Source organism: Callorhinus ursinus, unplaced genomic scaffold (assembly GCF_003265705.2).
Source record: "Callorhinus ursinus isolate GAN/ISIS: 27379988/994484 unplaced genomic scaffold, GSC_fseal_2.0 scaffold105, whole genome shotgun sequence".
NCBI classification, from domain to species: domain Eukaryota; kingdom Metazoa; phylum Chordata; class Mammalia; order Carnivora; family Otariidae; genus Callorhinus; species Callorhinus ursinus.
In genome coordinates, this window is record NW_027397167.1 from 846,770 (window position 1) to 865,659 (window position 18,890).

General features: G+C 37.5%; 1 protein-coding gene and 1 pseudogene across 1 annotated transcript; both read right to left on the reverse strand.

The window, feature by feature from the left end:
- Nucleotides 1-3,195: 3,195 nt before the first annotated feature.
- Nucleotides 3,196-4,089, reverse strand: LOC112809825 (olfactory receptor 2L8-like; annotated as a pseudogene).
- An 8,760-nt stretch (nucleotides 4,090-12,849) lies between these two features.
- Nucleotides 12,850-13,843, reverse strand: LOC112809857 (olfactory receptor 2T33-like). The gene is given in 2 exon segments (XM_025853234.1): nucleotides 12,850-13,370; nucleotides 13,373-13,843. Coding segments are annotated over 2 exon segments (936 nt in total). The 5' UTR covers nucleotides 13,788-13,843.
- Between the last annotated feature and the right edge of the window lie 5,047 nt (nucleotides 13,844-18,890).

Sequence of the window (18,890 nt, forward strand, 5' to 3'; positions counted from 1 at the left end):
GAGTCTGCTTCTTCCTCTGACCCTCCCCCCTCTCACGCTCTCTCTCTCTCAAATAAATAAATAAATAAATAAATAAATCTTTTTTTTTTTTAAAGAGAGATTGAAGAGAAACAGAGACTTGGGCTGGGAGACTACAGCTAACAAGTTGACCTTCAGATTCCCATAACTTGTGAGAATAAATGAGAATGACTAGTTAGGATCCTCCCCAGGAAGCCACTGTTTAGGAAAATTTGAAAAATGTCTTTTAAAAGACAAAGAAAACAAAAGAATGCATTTTGTGCATTGTTGCCACCACAGTATCTTTATTATGGAATTGTAAAGTTGGCCTTTCTACACAGCTCTTGGCCACGTTATATAATCAGGCACTAATGTTTGTACACTGATTTTACAAACCTTATGATAGTGTCTTTCTCATTCTCTCTCTCTGTGTCTCTCTCTCTCCCCACTTCCTTTCACTGTGTCCATCCAAAAAGGGTCATAGACATTTTTGTGATTTAATCAGAGCACAAAGACCAAATATTTTCTACTTTTTTCATTTATCATGTCTATTTTCCCAGACATTGTACCTAAAACAAATTTATCACATATTCCTGTATCTCACACATAATGGCTCCTGTAAGTAGATAAAGGGTCTTCCAGGTTAAACATAAAGTTTACAACCCATTTATCATTATTTTCTGTGTGGACTGTCTTTTGACATTCCTTTGAGGACAAACATTTCAATATCTGTGGTAGAATGCAAATGTTCACTTCTGTGCCTGACTTATAGCTATGGCCAAAACATATATCTATACTTTGCATTAGATTCTTTATTTGCAGCTTTATCTTAGGAATGGGTCACTGAGAAACAACAACAACAACAACAACAACAAACAGAGCAAATACACAACCTCTAAATGAACATGATTCCAATAAAAATAAATTCTTGAACTTTTCAGGGGGATCCATCACGTGGTTCTGATGCTGTAAATTGCACCCAGTAGGGGCAATGGTGGTATCTTCATAGAACTCATTCTCAGGCTGTTGGACATTTTTTATGGTTGTAGAATTTCAGATATTATTCACTTCCATATATGGAGATTCTGTAAGTCTTTAAAGCATTTTTAGTAATACATTATCCGTTCAAATTGGACTAAATTCATGTCTTTCTCCAGTTAAGAACTCTAGCTGATAATATAAGATTCCAAATCCCATTTTGATTCAGTTGGAAAATCTTGTTAGAAAATACTCCAGGGGCACCTGGGTGGCTCAGTAATTAAGCTTCTACCTTTGGCTCAGGTCATGATCCCATCAAGCCCCACATCGGGCTCCCTGCTCAGTGGGGAGCCTGCTTCTCCCTCTCCCACTCCCCCTGCTTCTGTTCCCTCTCTCGCTGTGTCTCTCTCTACCAAATAAATAAATAAAATCTTAAAAAAAAGAACATACTCCAGTAAAGAGAGCTTGAGGACCTGAAGTAAGGCGGTGGTTACAGTGATTAAAAAAGACTACAAATTACTTGAGTAGAAAAAAATTGAGGAAATTGTTTAATTGATTAGTTTATTGCAATGAAAGAACAAAATGCTTAGGTTCACTTGTAATTGTTTTATTGGCTCACCATTTTGAATGAAATGTGTTTTTGTGTTCCTCACAATGTATGAAGTCCTTGGTAGGTATTTGGTCATTGTGGAGCATTTGTCTTTTTTATGCTTTTAATTTTTTTTACATTTTTTTCAGATTCTTTCAAATTTTGTAGTCCTGTAACCAAGTTAAAGAGATGAGTTAAATCTTTCAACAGGAAGCAACTATTATGTTTTCCCACACAATTGGGACATTATCATTCAGTTACTTGTGTTGAAAAGATTCCACTTAATTTAAATTTGGAGAGATGTGAGTTATAATCATCATTCTATAAGTCAAATTTTTAATCAGCTAAATGCTTAATTGCCATAGTGATAAAAATGTCCAAATTTACATGATCTTTTTAAGTCTCTCCCATTGTTGATAGGATGTAAATTGGCACAGTCATTATGGGAAATAGTATGGATGTTCTCAAAAAATTAAAAATAGAACTACCATATGATCTAACACTCTCCTTTCTGTGTATATTCCAAAGAAAATGAAATCACTATCTCAAAGAAGTATCTGCATTCCCATGTATATTGCAGCCTTATTCACAATACCCAAGACATAGGAACAACCTAAGTATCCATCAGTGGATGAATGGACTTACAAGAGTCATAAATATATATACACTGGAATATTATTTAGGCTTGGATAAAAACAAAACAAAACAAAAACTTTGTCACTGTAACAACATGGATGAATCTAAAGAACATCATGCTTAGTGATATAAGCCAGAAACAGAAAGAGAAGAATTGCATGATTTCACTTATATATGAAAGAAATAAAACTCTTAATAGAAGACAGTATAATGTTATTTACCAGGGTCTAGTTGGTCGGTAAATAGGGAAATTTTACTCAAATAATGCAAAGTTTCAGATATACGGGATGAAAAATTCTGGAGCCTTAATATACAATAAAAGTGACTGTAGTTAACAGTATTATATCACATACTTGAAGTTTGCTAACAAAATGTTCTTAACTGTTCTCACACACAGCTAACTATATAGGGTGATAGATATGTTAATTAACTAAATTGTGTGATGTTTTCACAATGTATATCAAATTATGACATCATACACCATAAAATATACAACTTTGTCAATGATGTCAATATAGTTTAAAAAGTAAAAATTATTATGCAAATATATAAAGTATTTGTTTCCATTTATGTTAGGTTCATCCTAAATTATTTATTGTTCTTAGGTCCTAATTTACTAATATTGGTAAAAAAAAGAAAAAATATTGTAGAAAAAATATTATAGAACTGGTATGATGCATGATACCATTGATTTAGTCAGTTTTCATTTTCCATTTTACATGTTAGTAAAATATTTTTGCACACGTTAGTGGAAAATGCATTCCCTTTATACAGATGGAGAAAAAAGGATCATAAAGAGAAAAATAACTCCTTATACCATAAAATTATTATGGGAAACTTCAATTTATTTAATTTTCTATATTAATTTCAGTTCTTTCACTGTAGGCATATAATATTTTTCTTCACAATGGTGTATGGCTAAATTGACATGTAATTGAAGCTTGAGAACTAAAGTATATTGTCTACATTATCACAGATTGGATTCTCTGAAAGAATCATCTCAGAACCCCCATCACCCCCTTGTTTCTTGGGCTGTAGATGATGGGGTTGAGCACTGGGGTCAGGATGGTGTAGAAGACAGCCAGAATCTTGCCCTCTGTTGGTGATCAGAGGGATCTAGAGCATAGATAAATAAAAACAAAGGTTGCACAGTAGAGAGTCACCACAGTGAGGTGGGTGCTGCAGGTTGAATAGGCCTTCTTCCTCCCTTCTAATGATTCCATGCATCAGTTTGCATGGACAACTCAGCCATGGGAACATGCAATAACAATGAAAGGAAACATAAGGAAGACGGTGGAGCTTACAAACGGTGTACTCATAGATCCAGGTGTCCATACAAGACAGAGTTAACCTGGCCAGAACATCACAGAAGAAAAGTTGATGGCTCTGGACTGGCTAAGGGATATGGAGAATATATGTTGTGTGAGCATAGGAGTTGATCGAGCTCATTATCCTGTTATCATCAGCACACATACTCTTTTGCTCATACAAATGGCATAGTGGAGAGGAAAGCAAATAATCACATAATGATCATAGGCCATAGTGGCCAAGAGTAATCCTTCTCCATCAGCTAAAACCATAAAGAAGAAACTCTGAACTGCACACCTGATGAAAGAAATAGACTTACTTCCAGAGAGATAATCAGAAGCCATCTTGGGGACGATGGTGGAGATGTAGTTCAGGTCCATGAGGGAGAGTTGACTAAGTAGAAAATACATGGGTGTGAGGAGATGAGTATCCAGGAGGATGAGGACGATCATGCACAGGTTGCCAAACAGAAGGTTTAGGAAAACGAAAACAATGAAAATGAAGAAAAACAGGCCAATTCTTGAAGGTGGGAATAACCCCAATAAGATGAAATCAGTAGAAGTTTGATTTTAATTTTCCATGTGGCATTAATTTTTTCCTAACAACAGACACAACAGTAAATTAATATAGAACAGAACACTATTTTTATTTCATTATTTCATTCACACCACATTTACTCATTGAATATTGCAGCTTCTAAATGAAGAACAAACAACTATTTTGAAAAAAAATCCTCAGTTTTTGTTTCATAGGTAAAATCTTCATGAGGCAAACATCTGTGTCCAAAATATTCTCTACAAATCTGTGAATTTGTAAGAATAATATATTTCTCAGGGTGACTCAGTTGAGCATCTGACTCTTGATTTTGGTTCAGGTGATGATTTCAGGGTTGTGAGAATTAGCCCCACATTAGTCTCTCCAGTCAGTGGGAAGTCTGATGGAGGCTCTCTCTCTTCCTCTCCCTCTTCTTTTTCTTCTGCCTCTCCCCCCTCTATCAAATAAATAAATATATAAATATATATATATTACTCTAATAACATCATTAGGATATAAATATTTTATTTTCCTACATAAATTCAGTTATCTTCAAAGACAGAACTTATAAGTTAAATGCATGCATAGAAAATCAATGTAAATGCATAAATTATAGACCCATATTTGAGTAAATTTTGTTTACCTTAGAGGATTCTTTTTATCTTTTATATTTAAACACTAATATTTCTGAAACTGCAGTAGTCTATTAGGTCATGTGCAGATCTGCATTCCCTTTTTGTGTCCTCCTCCAAAATATTGGCACAACAGCCCCTTAGATATCAATTGTCATTATTTGCTTCTTTGTTTCAGAAATCTATAGCAAATCTTTATTGCCAAATACAATTTATGTAAAGCCATTTTCTTCTTAAAAAAGGATTTTATTTATTTATTTGATAGACAGAGTGCACACACAAGCAGGTGGAAAGGCAAGCAGAGGGAGAGGGAGAAGCAGGCTCCCCACTGAACAGAGAGCTTGACATGGGGCTAGTCCCAGGACCCTGAGATCATGAACTGAGCCAAAGGCAGATACTTAACTGACTGAGACACCCAGGTGCCTCAAAGCCATTTTCTTCTGCCTCCTTACCCAACTTTAGAATGCTCTAATTAAAATAGGCCCTTTCTCTGAGAATCTATAATCCAGTTTCATTTTTCTTTCCATGTAAGCTCAAGCTCTCTTGAAAGATGTATGTTCAGTCCATCTGTTTCTCAATACTTACATAACATTATACATTGCTTTATAGCACCTTTTTGTAGTTATTCTTTTTTTTCTTTTTGTTTATATGCATTTAAAATTCTTTCCATCTATAGATAAGTGTGGGAGTATAAGCACATATGTTTATCACTGTTCTGTCATAAACCCCAACTGACATGATAATAAAGAGATACACTCTTTTTGTATCATGATTCAAAGGGGCACATGCAACCCAAAGTTTATAGTAAAGATGTTCACAATAGCCAAAATATGAGAAGAGTTCAGATATCCATTGACAGACGAATGGATAAAGAACAGATATATATGGAACATACTTCCATCAAAAAGAATGAAATCTTGTAATTTGCAACAATATGGATAAGACTAGAGGATATTGTGTTAAGCAAAATAAGTCTGTCAGAGAAAGACAAATATCATATAATTTCACTTATATGTGTAATTTAAGAAACAAAACAGATGAACATAGGGGAAGGGAGGGAAAAATAAAATACACTTTAAACAGAGAGGGAAGCAAACCATAAGAAACTCTTAACTCTAGGAAACAAACTAAGGATTGCTGGAAGGGAGGTGGGTGGGGGAACGGTGTAATTAGGTAATGGGCATAAAGAAGGTCACCTGATGTAATGGTAACTGAATGTTACATGCAACTGATGAATCACTAAATTCTACCCTGAAACCAATAATACATTACATGTTAACTAAATTGAATTTAAGTTAAAGGAAATTTTAAAAAGGAGAAGGAGGCGGAGCAAGATGGCAGAGGAGTAGGAGACCTGGATTTCATCTGGTCCCAGGAATTCAGTTGAATGGGGATCAAACCATTCTGAACACCTATGAACTCAACAGGAGATCAAAGAAGAGAGTAGCAACAACTACTGCAAGTTGGTAAAACCACTTTGGAAAACAGTATGGAGGTCCCTCAAGAAGTAAAAAATAGAGCTACCCTATGACCTACTGGGCATTTACCCCAAAGATACAGATGTAGTGAAAAGAAGGGGCACATGCACCCCAATGTTCACAGCAGCAATGTCTGCAATAGCCAAACTGTGGAAAGAGCCAAGATGCCCTTCAACAGTTGAATGGATAAAGAAGATGTGGTCCATATATACAATGGAATATTACTCAGCCATCAGAATGGATGAATACTGGGGTGGAGCAAGATGGCGGAGGAGTAGGAGACCTGGATTTCATCTGCTCTCAAGAATTCAGCTGGATAGGGATCAAACCATTCTGAACACCTACGAACTCAACAGGAGCTTGAAGAAAAGAATAGCAACAACTCTGAACAGAAAAGCGACCACTTACTGGAAGGTAGGACGTGTGGACAAGTGAATCCGAGGCAATATTTGGGAGGATAGATGGCGGGAGAGGGGGCCTCCGCTGCTTCTGGCAAGTGATAGAGCCGCGGAGCACAAAATTGGAACTTTTAGAAGTTGGCTCCATTGAGGGACGTCACTTCAGTGGCTAAGCGGGAGGTGGAAACCTCGTGGGACAGTGTGGTTTCAGGACCCTTGGGGTCACAGAAGGACCAGGAGTAACTGAGTATGGCAGAGCTCCCAGGTATCGGAGCGGGGAAGCCAGCTGCAGAGACAGAGCTGAGGCGCAGGCTCTCAGCTCAGGGTGGTCATAAACTGTGATCTGTGGCCCAGTCGGGCCACTGCTCCTCCAGCAGGGACACAACAAGCAGCAGAGCCAGGGAGACTCCCCTTCCTCCCCCAGGAGGAGTGGCGCGGGAGTGCACCGCAGGGATCTGCTGGGTTTGGAGACTCCACACCGAGTCAGGTGCCAAAGATAGAAACGCTTGGTCACATGCCAGGTGAGCAAGGAGTGCGGCTGGAGACCGGGGAGACGGGAGTGATTGATTGCTTTTCTCTAGGGCGCAATGAGGAGCAGGGCCCTAAGTTCTTGGCTCCTCAGTGGAGATTGGGAGGCCACCATTTTCACTCTCATCCTCCAAAGCTGTACCGAGAGCTTGCAGGGAACAAAAGCTCCTGAGAACAAACCTGAGCAGATTACTTAGCCCAGACTCACAAGGGCGGGGCAATTCTGTGTCGGGCAAAGACATTTGGGAACCACGGCAACAGGCCCAAGAAGATCAGCACGAACAGCCAACCGAGACCAAGTTTACCAATCAAGGAGAACGGGACAACTCCAGCGCTAGGGGAATACTGCACATAGAATTCATGGCTTTTTTACCATGATTCATTAGTTTTTCAAAGTTAATTTTTTTAACTGTTTTTTTTTTGAATTTTTCTTTTTCCCTTTTTCATCCAACATCTTATCAATCCCTTTAAAAAAAAAACATTTTTATTTTTCATTTTTAGAGTCATATTCTATCCCTTCATAGTAGTTACCCTTATTTTTGGCATATATATATAAGTTGTTCACTCTTTAAAATTTTGAGATACACTTTCTTCTAGCATATCAAAATATACCCTAAATCTCTACTGTATGGCTTTATTCTAGTCTCCTGCCTGATCACATTCTCTCCCTTTTTTTTTTAATTTTCTTTATTTTTCAAACAACTTATCAATTCCTTTTATAAAATCTTTTATAATTTTCATCTTTACAATCATCTTCCATCCCTTCATTGTATCAAGCCTTATTTTGTACATATATAAGTCTTTCTTTCTTTACAATTTTAGGAGGCACTATCTTCTAACAGACCGAAATACACCCAAAATCTAGTGTGTGGCACTGATCTATGCACTAGCCTGATCATATTTGATCATATTCGGTTTTTTTTGTTTTGTTTTGTTCTGTTTTTGTTTGCCTTTGTCTTTATATTTTTCCTTTTTTTTCCTCTTTCTTTCCCTTTCTTTTCCCCTGGTTTCAGGTCTTTTCTGATTTGTTTAGAGTATATGTTCTGGGGACGTTGTTAACCTGTTAGCATTTTGTTCTCTCATTCATCTATTCTCCTCTGGACAAAATGACAAGATGAAAGAAATCACCTCAGCAAAAAGAACAAGAGGTAGTACCATCTGCCAGGGACCTACTCAATATGGACATTAGTACGATGTTGGACCTCGAGTTAAGAATCATGATTTTAAAGATACAAGCTGAGCTTGAAAAAAGCATGGAAGTTAGTAGAGACACCCTTCCTGGAGAAATAAAAGAACTAAAATCTAATCAAATCGAAATCAAAAAGGCTATTAATGAGGTGCAATAAAAAAATGGGGGCACTAACAGCTAGGATAAATGAGGCAGAAGAGAGAATCAGCGATATAGAAGACCAAATGATGGAAAATAAAGAAGCTGAGAAAAAGAGAGATAAACAACTACTGGATCATGAGGGCAGAATTCGAGAGATGAGCAATACCATAAGACTAAACAACATTAGAATAATTGGGATCCCAGAAGAAGAAGAAAGACAGGGGCAGAAGGTATATTGGAGCAAATTATAGCAGAGAACTTCCCTAATGTGGGGAAGGAAACAGGCATCAAAACCCAGGAGGCACAGAGAACCCCTCTCAAAATCAATAAAAATAGGTCAACACCCCGACATCTAATAGTAAAACTTACGAATCTCAGAGACAAAGAGAAAATCCTGAAAGCAGCTCGGGAGAAGAGATCTGTAACCTACAATGGTAGAAACATTAGATTGGCAACAGACCTATATCAGAGACATGGCAGGCCAGAAAGGACTGGCATGATATCTTCAGAGCACTAAACGAGAAAAATATGCAGCCAAGAATGCTATATCTAGCTAGGCTGTTATTGAAAATTGAAGGAGAGATAAAAAGCTTACAGAACAAACAAAAACTAAAGGAATTTGCAAACACGAAACCAGCCCTCCAAGAAATATTGAAAGGGGTCCTCTAAGCAAAGAGAGAGCCTAAAAGCAGCATAGATCAGAAAGGAACACAGAAAATATACAGTCACAGTCACCTTACAGGCAATAAAATGGCACTAAATTCATATCTTTCAAGAGTTACCCTGAATGTAAATGGGCTAAATGCCCCAATCAAAAGACACAGGTTATCAGATTGGATTAAATAACAATTTAGACCCAAAGACACCCCCATATTGAAAGTGAAGGGGTGGAAAACCATTTACCATGTTAATGGACACCAAACGAAAGCTGGGGTGGCAATCCTTATATCAGACAAATTAGATTTTAAAACAAAGACTGTAATAAGAGATGAGGAAGGACACTATATCCGATTTAAAGGGTCTATCCAACAAGAAGATCAAACAATTGTAAACATCTATGCCCCTAACATGGGAGCAGCCAGTTATATAAGGCAATTAATAACAAAGCAAAGAAACACATTGACAACAATACAATAATAGTGGGGGACTTTAACACCCTTCTCACTGAAATGGACAGATCATCTAAGCAAAAATCAACAAGGAAATAAAGACTTTAAACGACTCACTGGACGAAATGGACTTCACAGACATATTCAGAATATTCCATCCCATAGCAACGGAAAACACATTCTTCTCTAGTGCCAATGGAACATTCTCCAGAATAGATCACATCCTAGGTCACAAATCAGGTCGCAACTGGTACCAAAAGACTGGGATTATTCCCTGCATATTTTCAGACTACAATGCTTTGAAACTAGACTCAATCACAAGAGGAAAGATGGAAAGAACTCAAATACATGGAGGCTAAAGAGCATCCTACTAAAGAATGAATGGGTCAACCAGGAAATTAAAGAAGAATTTAAAAAATTCATGGAAACCAATGAAAATGAAAACGCAACTGTTCAAAATCTTTGGGATACAGCAAAGGCAGTCCTGAGAGGAAAGTATATAGCAATACAAGCCATTCTCAAGAAACAAGAAAGGTCTCAAATACACAACCTAACCCTACACCTAAAGGAGCTAGAGAAAGAACAGCAAATAAAGCCTAAACCCAGCAGGAGAAGAGAAATAATAAAGATCAATGCAGAAATCAATGAACTAGAAACCAAAAGACCAGTAGAACAGATCAATGAAACTAGGAGCTGGTTCTTTGAAAGAATTAACAAGATTGATAAACCGCTGGCCAGACTTATCAAAAAGAAAAGAGAAATGACCCAAATCAACAAAATCATGAATGAAAGAGGAGAGATCACAACCAACACCAAAGAAATACAAACAATTATAAGAACATATTATGAGCAACTCTATGCCAGCAAATTAGATAACCTGGTAGAAATGGGTGCATTCCTAGAGATGTATCAACTACCAAAATTGAACCAGGAAGAAATACAAAACCTAAACAGACCTATAGCCACTAAGGAAATTGAAGCAGTCATCAAAAATCTCCCAAGAAATAAAAGCCCGGGGCCAGATGGCTTCCCAGGGAAATTCTACCAAACATTTAAAGAAGAACTAATACTTAGTCTCCTGAAACTGTTCCAAAAAATAGAAATGGAAGGAAAACTTCCAAACCTATTTTATGAGGCCACCATTACCTTGATCCCAAAACCAGACAAGACCCAATCAAAAAGGAGAATTACAGACCAATATCCATGATGAACATGTATGCAAAAATTCTCACCAAAATATTAGCCAATAGGATCAAAAAAATCAAAACCTCAATGAGATACCACCTCACACCAATCAGAATGGCTAAAATTAACAAGTCAGGGAACGACAGATGTCGGCGGGGTCGCGGAGAACGGGGAACCCTCCTACACTGTTGGTGGGAATGCAAGCTGGTGCAACCCCTCTGGAAAACAGTATGGAGGTTCCTCAAACAGTTGAAAATAGAGCTACCATACTATCCAGCAATTGCACTACTGGGTATTTACCACAAAGATACAAATGTAGGGATCCGAATGGATACGTACTCCCCAATGTGTATAGCACAATGTCCACAATAGCCAAACTGTGGAAAGAGCCAAGATGTCCATCGACAGATGAATGGATAAAGAAGAAGTGGTATATATACACAATGGAATATTATGCAGCCATCAAAAGGAATGGAATTTGCCATTTGCAACGACGTGGATGGAACTGGAGGGTGTTATGCTGAGTGAAATAAGTCAATCAGAGAAAGACATGTATCATATGACCTCACTGATATGAGGAATTCTTAATCTCCGGAAAGAAACTGAGGGTTCCTGGAGTCAGGGTGGGGTTGGAGGGATGGGGTGCCTGGTTGATAGTCATTGGGGAGGGTATGTGGTATGGTAAATGCTGTGAATTGTGTAAGACTCTTGAATCACAGATCTGTACCTCTGAAACAAATAATGCAATCTCTGTTAAGAAAAAAAAAGAAGAGGATAGCAGGAGGGGAAGAATGAATGGTGGTAAATTGGAGGGGGACACGAACCATGAGAGACGATGGACTCTGAAAAACAAACTGAGGGTTCTAGGGGGAGGGGGGTGGGGTGATATGTTAGCCTGGTGATGGGTAGTAAAAAGGGCACGTCCTGCATGGAGCACTGGGTGTAATGCACAAACAATGAATCATGGAACACTATATCAAAAACTAATGATATAATGTATGGTGATTAGCATGAGAATAAAAAATTTAAAAAAAAGTGTAACCATACAATATTTTCCTTTCCTGTTTGGTTTACTTGGACAAATTTTCTCAAGACTCATCCATGTTGTAGGATGTATCAGAATTTCATTCATTTTATGTGCAAATAATAATCCATTTTGTATTTACAGCACTTTTCATTTCTGCTTTCCTCCTCCTGTAGGCATTTTTTTTTTTTTTTACCTCTTTGGCTATTGTGAATTATGCTGCTATAAACATTTGTGCACAAATATTTGCTCAAGTTCCTGTTTTTATTTTTTGTATATATTTAGAAGTATAACTATTAAATCATACAATAATTTAATGATAAATTTTCAGAGAATTTGCTTCCTGTTTTTCATAGCAACTGACCATTTTATATTCCCATCCAGGATGCACTAAGAGAAAAAGAAAGAATGCACTAAGATTCCAATTTCTCCACATTCTTGCCAGCACTTGTTATTACTATTATTTAATGTTTAATAGTATCTTTCATAATGGGTGAAAGGAATATTTCATTGTGGTTTTTATTTGCATTTCCCTAATGACTAATGATGTTCACTGTCTTGTCATATGTTTATCAGGCATTTGTATATATATTCTTTGGAGAAATGTGTATTTAAATCCTTCACCCATGTTTTAATATGTTTATTGTTGAGTTTTATGAGTTATTTATGTACTCTAGATGCTTATTCTTTATATGATATATTTGCTTCAAATACATGAGCTATCTTTTCACTTTATAAAAGGGTGGTTACTAGAGGGGATGTGGGTGGGGGGGGGGGTTATTAAATAGGTGAGGGGGATTAGGAAGGCACTTGTGGTGAGCACTGGGCATTGTATGTAAGTTTTGAATAACTAAATTCTACACCTGAAATGGATATTACACTGTATGTTAATTAGCTGGAATTTAAATGAAAACTTGAAAAGAAAAAAAATAAAGTCAAGAAACATTTTAAAATAATATAAAATAATTATTATACATAAAAAGATCCAAAATATATAGTTGTGTCTGTATTTCAAAGTAAAATAGTAACCGTTATAGATATAATGCATATATAACTATTCCCTAGGAAATTTCACACAATTCCCTTTGTATAACCTTGAAATTTGGGAGAAATCAATGTAATCTTATTCGTGACTTAAGGCAGCACACTGACCCATACACTTTCTCAGGGCTCCCTTGTCATCACTGTTCCTCAGACTGTAGATGATGGGGTTCAACAAAGGAGTGAAGATAGTATAGAACACTGACACTATTTTATCATGATTAGCTGACGTGTAGGATTTGGATCTCATGAAGATAAAAACAGCAGCTCCATAAAAGAGTCCCACCAGAGAGAGATGTGAGGAGCAGGTGGCAAAAGCCTTCTTGTGGGGCTCTCTAGAACGCATCTTGAGAACTGCAGCAAAAATGAGACTGTAGGAAATCAGGATGAGAGAAAATGGGACAAGGAGCATTAATACACAGCAGATGTACATGACATTTTCAAAGACTGATGTGTCAGCACAAGCCAAACACACCAGGGTAGGGGCCTCACAGAAGAAATGATTGATCTCATGTGTATCGCAAAATGGGAAGCTCAGGCTAGCAGCAGCCTGCATAAGCCCATCAGCTGCCCCCAGGAACCAAGACCCCACAGTCATTCTAGGCATAATTGCCAGCTCATGAGAACTGGGTATCTCAGTGGGTGGCAAATAGCCACATAGCGGTCATAGGACATGGATGCTAAGAGGAAGCACTCGCCCCCTTCCAAAGTGATGAAGAAGAAGATCTGCAACCCACAGCCAGCAGGGGAGATGGACTTCCGACCAGTCAAGTAGTCAGCTGCCATTTTGGGCACAATGGTAGAGACCAGCATCATGTCCATGAGGGACAGTTGGCTCAGTAGGAAGTACATGGGCATGTGGAGCCGAGCATCCTAGTGAATCAGGAAAATCATGAGGGCATTGCCCACTAGGGAGGTGAAGGCAATTGTCAGAACCATCACAAAGAGAAATAGGTGGGCTTCTGTGTGGTTAAAGAGTCCTAGGAGAATGAAATCTGAGGTGGTGTTCCAGATTTTCATGTTTCAAACAGGAGTGACACTGCAAATGAAGAAATAGATGATAGAGTTTTCATCATTTACAATGTTCTATTTCAATTACATTTTTCATGAAAACTATTTGTGTCAAAATGTTAAAAAAAAAAAAAACTATTCCAAATCCTTCATCTGTGATTTGCAATCTTTTTAACTGGGATCCCTCTCGTGCTCTCTATCTCTCATTCTCTCTCTCTCAAATAAATAAAAATAAATAAATAAATAAATAAAAGACCATTCCTTATGTTTTCTGTCTTTTGCTTAGAATGGTGTTGAAATTGAGGTATCTTTACTTGAATCATAAAATAATATCTTTTTCAATGATAATAGAAGGTATAGAAAGTATATACATTTTTTCTCATAGTGTATTCACAGTACATATTTTTTTCTCATAGTATATTCACAATTTAAAGGATGCTGATAATTTTCCTTCTATATTTTTCTGATGCTCATTGCCCTAATTTAACCTAAAAACTGTAATTTGTTTCCTTCAGAATACCAGTGTGATTAATCAATCTGTTCTGTTAAAAGTAAAATAATAAGAGCTAAATCATTTATTTGACTGAGTTGACAAGTTACTGCAAGAGATTTAACCTGATGATGACATCAGCTATCATACATTTTAGTTTTTCACATAGTGGAATAGATAAACAAAGAATTTTATCTGTAAAACTACACAGAGAAAGCAATGTGACTTTGGATTTTCTGGAGTTCAGAACAGATAAACAAATTATTATTTTTTAATGTTTTATTTATTTATTCATGAGAGTCAGAAAGAGAGAGAGAGGGAGAGAGAGGCAGAGGCAGAGGAAGAGGGAGAAGCAGGCTCCCCGCCTAGCAGGTAGCCCGATGCGGGACTCGATCCCAGGACCTTGGGATCATGACCTGAGCCAAAGGCAGACGCTTAACCATCTGAGCCACCCAGGTGCCCCTGGATAAACAAATTATTAAATATTAGAGATAACTGTGACCTACTCACATAGATAAAAATGATGACTTTAACAAGCTGTATCTCTATCCCCTCTGAGCAGAATCATCCTAATGCATCTCTTTGGGAGGGGGAATGATCTTATAGTCCCCAATGTCCATCACCCAGCCACCCCCATCCCTCCCACCCCCCACCACTCCAGCAACCCTCAGTTTGTTTCCTGAGATTAAGAATTCCTCATATCAGTGAGATCATATGATACTTGTTTTTTCCTGATTGACTTATTTCGCTTAGCATAATACCCTCTAGTTCCATCGACGTTATTGCAAATGGCAAGATTTTGGGTTTTTTTATGGCTGCATAATATTCCATTATATATATATATATATATATATATATATATATATATATATATATATCAATCACATCTTTTTTATCCATTCATCAGTCAATGGACATCTTGGCTCTTTCCATAGTTTAGCTATTGTGGACAATGCTGCTATAAACAGGGTGTACGTACCCCTTTGGATGCCTACATATTTATCTTTGGAGTAAATACCCAGTATTGAGATTGCTGGGTAATAGGGATAGGTCTATTTTCAACTTTTTGAGGAACCTCCATACTGTTTTCCAGAGTGGCTGCACCAGTTTGCTTTCCCACCAACAGTGTAGGAGGGTTCCCCTTTCTCTGCATCCCTGCCAAAATCTGTCGTTTCCCGACTTGTTAATTTTAGCCATTCTGACTGGTGTGAGGCGGTATCTCATTGAAGTTTTGATTTGCAGTTCCCTGATGCCAAGCGATGTTGAGCACTTTTTCATGTGTGTGTTGGCCATTTGGATGTCTTCTTTGGAAAAATGTCTGTTCATGTCTTCTGCTCATTTCTTCATTGGATCATTTGTACTTTGGGTGTTGAGTTTAGTAAGTTATTTATAGATTTTGGATACTAGCCCTTTATCTGATATGTCATTTGCAAATATCTTCTCCCGTTCTGTCGGTTGTCTTTTTGTTTTGTGGACTGTTTCTTTTGCTGTGCGAAAGGTTTTTATCTTAATGAAGTCCCAAGAGTTCATTTTTGCCCTTGCTTCCCTTGCCTTTGGTGATGTTTCTAGGAAGAAGTTGCTGTGACTGAGGCTGAAAAGTTTACTGCCTGTGTTCTCCTTTAGGATTTTGATGGATTCCTGTCTCACATTTAGGTCTTACAACCATTTTGAGTCTATTTATGTGTGTGGTGTAAGGAAATGGTCCAGTTTCATTCTTCTGCATGTGGCTGTCCAGTTTCCCCAACACCATTTGTGGAAGAGACTGTCTTTTTTCCATTGGACATTCTTTCCTGCTTTGTCGAAGATTAGTTGACCATAGAGTTGAGGGTCCATGTCTGGGCTCTCTATTTTGTTCCATTGATCTATGTGTCTGTTTTTGTGCCACTACCATACTGTCTTGATGATGGTCGCTTTGTAATGGTGCTGGAAGGTCGGAATTGTGATGCCTCCAGCTTTGCTTTTCTTTCTCAACATTTCTCTGGCTATTTGGGTTCTTTTCGGGTTCCATACAAATTTTAGGATTGTTTGTACCATTTCTTTGAAAAAAGTGGATGGTCTTTTAATGGGGATTGCATTGAATGGGTAGATTGCTCTAGGTAGCTTTGACATCCTCCCAATATATTTTCTTCCAATCCAACAGCATGGAATATTTTTCCATTTCTTTGTGTCTTCCTCAATTACTTTCATGAGTATTTTATAGTTTTCTGAGTACAGATCCTTTGCCTCTCTGGTTAGATTTATTTCTAGGTATCTTATGGTTTTTGGTGCAGTTGTAAATGGGACTGACTCTTTGATTTCTCTTTCATCTGTCTTGTTTGTGTATAGGAATGTCACTGATTTCTGTGCATTGATTTTACATCCTTACACTTAACTGAATTCCTGTATGAGTTCTAACAGGTTTGGGGTGGAGTCTTTGGGTTTTCCACATAAAGTGTCATATCATCTACAAAGAGTGAGAGTCTGACTTCTTCTTTGCCAATTTGGATATATTTTATTTCTTTTTGTTGTCTGATTGCTGTGGCTAGGACTTCCAGTACTATGTTGAATAGCAGTTGTGATAGTGGACATCCCAGCTGTGTTCCTGACCTTAGGGGGAAGGCTCTCAGGTTTTCCCCATTGAGAATGGTATTCGCTGTGGGTTTTTCATAGATGGCTTTTATGATATTGAGGTATGTACCCTCTATCCCAATACTCTGAAGAGTTTTGCTCAAGAAAGGATGCTATACTTTGCCAAATGCTTTTCTGCATCTATTGAGAGGATTATATGTTTCTTGTTTTTTCTTTTATTAACGTATTGTATCACGTTGATTGATTTGCTGATGTTGAACAAACATTACAGCCCACATGGTCATGGTGAATAATCCTTTTAATGTACTGTTGGATCTTATTGGTTAGAATTTTGGTGAGAATTTTGGCATCCATCTTCCTCAGGGATATTGGTCTGTAATTCTCCGATTTGATGGGGTCTTTGTCTGGTTTGGGGATCAAGGTAATGGTGGCCTCATAAAATGAGTTTGGAAGCTTTCCTTCCATTTCTATTTTTTGGAACAGTTTCAGAAAAATAGGTATTAATTCTTCTTTAAATGTTTGGTAGAATTCCCCTGGGAATCCATCTGCCCTGGGCTTTTGTTTGTTGGGAGATTTTTGATGACTGTTTAAATGTCCATAGTGGTTATAGGTCTGTTCAGGTTTTCTATTTCTTCCTGGTTCAGTTTTGGTAGTTGATACACCTCTAGGAATGCATCCATTTCTTCCAGGTTATCTAATTTGCTGGCATATAGTTGCTCATAATATGTTCTTAGAATTGTTTGTATTTCTTTGGTGTTGGTTGTGATCTCTCCTCTTTCATTCATGATTTTGTTGATTTGGGTCATTTCTTTTTGATAAGTCTGGTAAGAGGTTTATCAATCTTATTAATTCTTTCAAAGAACCAGCTCCTAGGTTTTTTTAATCTGTTCTACTGCTCGTTTTGTTTCTATGTCATTGATTTGTGCTCTGATCTTTATTATTTTTCTTCTCCTGTGGGGTTTAGGCTTTATTTGCTGTTCTTTCTCCAGCTCCTTTAGGTGTAGGGTTAGTTTGTGTTGTTGAGACCTTTCTTGTTTCCTGAGAAAGGCTTGTATTGTTATATACTTTCCTCTTAGGACTGCCTTTGCTGCATACCAAAGATTTTGAACATTTGTGTTTCCATTTTCATTGGTTTCCATGATTTTTTTAAATATTTCTTTAATTTCCTGGTGGACCATTCATTCTTTAGTAGGATGCAATTTAGCCTCCATGTATTCGAGTTCGTTTTGACTTTCCTCTTGTGATTAAGTTCTAGTTACAAAGCATTGTGGTCTGGGAATGATCCCAATTTTTTGGTACTGGTTGAGACCTGATTTCTGGCGTAGGGTGTGATCTATTCTGGAGAATGTTCCATGGGCACTAGAGAGGAATGTGTATTCTGTTACTTTGGGATGGAATGTTTTGAATATATCTGTGAAGTCCATTTGTTCCAGTGTGTTATTTAAAGACTTTATTTCCTCATTGATCTTTTGCTTGGATGATCTGTCCATTTCAGTGAGGGGGGTGTTAAAGTCCCCCACTATTATTGTATTGTTGATGTGTTTCTTCACTTTTGTTTTTAATTGGCTTATATAATTGGCTGCTCCCATGTTCAGGGCATAGATATTTACAAATGTTAGATCTTCTTGTTGGATAGACCCTTTAGGTAGGATATAGTGTCCTTCCTCATCTCTTATTACAGTCTTTGGTTTAAAATCTAATTTGTCTGATATAAGGATTGCCACCCCAGCTTTCGTTTGGTGTCCATTAGCATGGTAAATGGTTTTCCACCCCATCACTTTCAATCTGGGGGTGTCTTTGGGTCTAAAATGCGGCTCTTGCAGATAGCATATCGATGGGTCTTGTTTTTTTTTTTTCCAATCCCATAGCCTGTGTCTTTTGATTGGGGCATTTAGCCCATTTACATTCAGGGTAACTATTGAAAGATATGAAAATAGTGCCATTGTATTGCCTGTATGGTGACTGTTATTGTATATTGTCTCTGTTCCTTTCTGGTCTATGTTACTTTTAGGCTCTCTCTTTCCTTAGTACCCCTTTCAATATTTCTTGTAAGG